Raw genomic sequence first — 3185 nt, 5'->3', positions numbered from 1 at the left:
AGCCTGATACTCAAGCACTTCATTGCTATTGCGTTGATTGATTGACCAAAAAAAATCTTGAAAAACAGACAAAACCTTTGTTCAAAAGTGATGCATCTTAAAATGAAGGCATTCAAATTGACTACGGGTTTTCCAAATGTTTTTATGAATATTCCGGTCCTTGGAACAAAAAAGGTGGGGAAAACCTGTTTTAAACCTCAGACTGTCCAGCCTGCAACGTAAGACAGCGGGGAAAGGACGACATCTAGCGATGCATCGTGACCCCTGTGAAACACTATCTGCGGGTGTGATAAGATAAGAAAGGATGATGGATTATTGAGGTTTTTTTAGATCCTTTATTTATTCAGTCTAGTCCTTATTTCAACTTTTTGTGACCAATGTTATTTATCATGGTGTTATTATAGGCTCTGACCTGAGAGGCATCCTACATAATCCGTCCGTATAAACAGTTTAAACTACAAGAAAAGTTTTATTTGCAGTTCTGTTCAGACTGACTCGGACCGTAATGGGAATCCCGCGCAGGTCCCATGTGAAGAAGCAGACTCAATGCAATAATATGGATTTTCCAATATAGGAAAACGACATACAGCGACACTATAGTTGACGCACGGATGTCTCAAAAAGCAGTTATAGACATCGAACAGCGTGGAATACCAGATGATGATTCACTGAGTGGGAGAGGCTGATGTAGGAGCTTTGTGACGCGGCGCCCATGCGCACCTGTTGGAACACCGGACGCGCGGCTCTATGGGAACGCACCACACTGAGGAGGGGAACGCAATGCGTCTCATCTGTTCTTTGCTCCTTGAACACTAGTTGTCTGTGCGCTCGGGGGATGATGGCCCGGTTTAGTTCTGGAATGTTTGGAGCGTAATTGAGTGGACGGAATGACCAGACGCGTTTTGAGTGTTTCTCTGCACGCCAGTCCGAACTGAAGATGGACTTTGGGAACATTTCAAATTCTTCTTTCTCGTCGCTGAATTCATCTAAGAGTCTTGAAGGTATGCAGCTTAAAACCTATTTCTACCGGATAGGACAAATACTATCATTAGAGGAACCTCTACTATTGGATATGTGTTTCATTTAAATGATTGATTTACATTATTTTGAAACGTTTCTGATTTAATTTCTTTCCGAACTGATTTCAGCACCAAACGGGCATTTCTACAACAACGTGCTGATGGCGAGCATGTTTGGTCTGATCTGCGTCCTGGGGATCATCGGCAACGCCGTGGTGCTCTGTACCACCGTGAACAAGATCCGCTTCCGCGCACAGCAGACCGTGCCTGACATCTTCGTGTTCAGCCTGTCCGTGGTGGACCTCCTATTCCTGCTCGGCATGCCCTTCCTCATCCACCAGCTGGTGGGCAACGGCTCGTGGTGCTTCGGCGGCACCATGTGCACGGTGATCACGGCGCTGGACTCCAACAGCCAGCTGGTGAGCACCTACATCCTGACGGTGATGAGCCTGGACCGCTACCTGGCCACGGTGCACCCCATTCGCTTCAACCACCTGCGCACGCCGCGCGCCGCCGGGGCTGCCGTGGGCCTGGTGTGGCTCTTCTCGCTGGCGTCTATCACGCCCGTGTGGATGTACGCCGGCCTGATGCCGCTGCCGGACGGCTCGGTGGGCTGCGCCCTGCTGCTGCCCCGCCCCGCCACCGACACCACCTGGTTCACACTCTACCAGTTCGTCCTGGCCTTCGCGCTGCCGCTGGCCGTCATCTGCGGCGTGTACGTCCGCATCCTCCACAGCATGTGGGCCACGGTGGCGCCGCTGCCCCAGCGCCGGCGCCGAGCGCGGACCCGCAAGGTGACACGCCTGGCGGTGGCCATCTGCTTGGCCTTCTTCCTGTGCTGGGCGCCGTACCACACGCTGCAGCTGGTGCACCTGGGCGTGCAGCGGCCCACGCCGCTCTTCGTGTATGCCTACAACGTGGCCATCAGCCTGGGCTACGCTAACAGCTGCATCAACCCCTTCCTCTACATCCTGTTGAGCCAGAGCTTCCAGAGGCAGCTGCTGGTGGCTGTGCGGCACAAGCACCGCCGCCTCCGTGTGGAGCCCGCCACCGCGCCGAACCCCGCGCCGAATCCCGTGCCCGACCGCCCCGCGCTGGAGAGCCTGGCCCCTGGCCGCCTGATCTCTGGATGTCTGGCTCCTGAACGGCTTGTCCCTGAGGGCCTGGCCCCTGAACGTCTGGCTCCTGAATGCCTGGCCCCTGAACACCTGGCCCCTGGCCGTCTGGCCCCTGAGGGCCCCTGCCAGCCCCCTGGCTCACGCTCCTTCCAGGACATGGCGCTGCCCGTGGTGGCGCACTGAGCCAGCCGCTCAGTGCAGAGGGGGGGCCCTTTTCACAGAGCGGTCATAGCAGGGGCGAACCCACTGTGACCCCACCCTAACATCATGGGGAACCCCACCCTAACAACAGAGGGGGCCCCAACCTAACATCAGGGGGACCCCACCCTAACATCAGGGGGGACCCCACCCTAACATCAGGGGGGACCCCACCCTAACATCAGGAGGTGGGGTTCCAGCGCTGCAGGTCAAAGCACCAGCGGTGGTCAGCGTTTGTGTTCCCTCCCTCGTGCGATCAGGTGTCCGGGTCCACAAAGGGGATCAGAGACGTCATCTGCGTTACTCGGGACCCCCAGGCGGGGGGGCGGTCGGACCACAGGGCGCCGTTGTGTTTCGTCTGTCCATTCATGGAGAAGGGCTTAGCCCCCGGCGGTCTGACATTTACCTCTGAGGAGAGCCAGCGGGGGCCTGACTCAGGGGCCCTTCTCTCTGAGGGCTTTGTTGTCTGTGCTTCGTCGATGTTACTTTGGACTGCATCTATTCATCTCATCTATTACACCAGGACCCGGCGGCTCGTTAGTATAGAGCAGTCTTCATGTGTTGGTGTGAAACATCAGCGCTGGTCGATGCTAAAGTGTTCCTGTGTTGCCAAACTCTGTTGTGGTTGTGGTTTTATACTATGCAGTCCCTATGTACAGATTTTATTATCCATGCATGAATGAAAATAAATAATTTCACAGCCAAATATTTAGAAGGGGAAGAGAGAGATCAGGAGAAAGAGGAGCATTGGCTGAACGGCTTTGGAGTGTTTGGACGGCTGGTCGACATCTTCTCTCACTGTAAACATGCTTTTATTTGGATGAAGAGAGAGAGAGAGAGAGAGAGAGAG

General features: G+C 54.7%; 1 protein-coding gene across 1 annotated transcript; it reads left to right on the top strand.

Annotated features, from left to right (window-relative positions):
* The first annotated feature begins 937 nt into the window (after positions 1-937).
* On the top strand, positions 938-2320 carry mchr1b (melanin-concentrating hormone receptor 1b). Its single transcript, XM_030374631.1, has 2 exons — positions 938-1001; positions 1149-2320. The coding sequence occupies exons 1-2, from the start codon at positions 938-940 to the stop codon at positions 2318-2320; spliced, it is 1236 nt and encodes a 411-aa protein (XP_030230491.1).
* The last annotated feature ends 865 nt before the right edge of the window (positions 2321-3185 follow it).

This window comes from Gadus morhua, chromosome 2, assembly GCF_902167405.1.
Source record: "Gadus morhua chromosome 2, gadMor3.0, whole genome shotgun sequence".
NCBI lineage: Eukaryota > Metazoa > Chordata > Actinopteri > Gadiformes > Gadidae > Gadus > Gadus morhua.
Note: the sequence above shows the minus strand (reverse complement) of the source record. Positions and strands in the feature narration are given on the sequence as shown.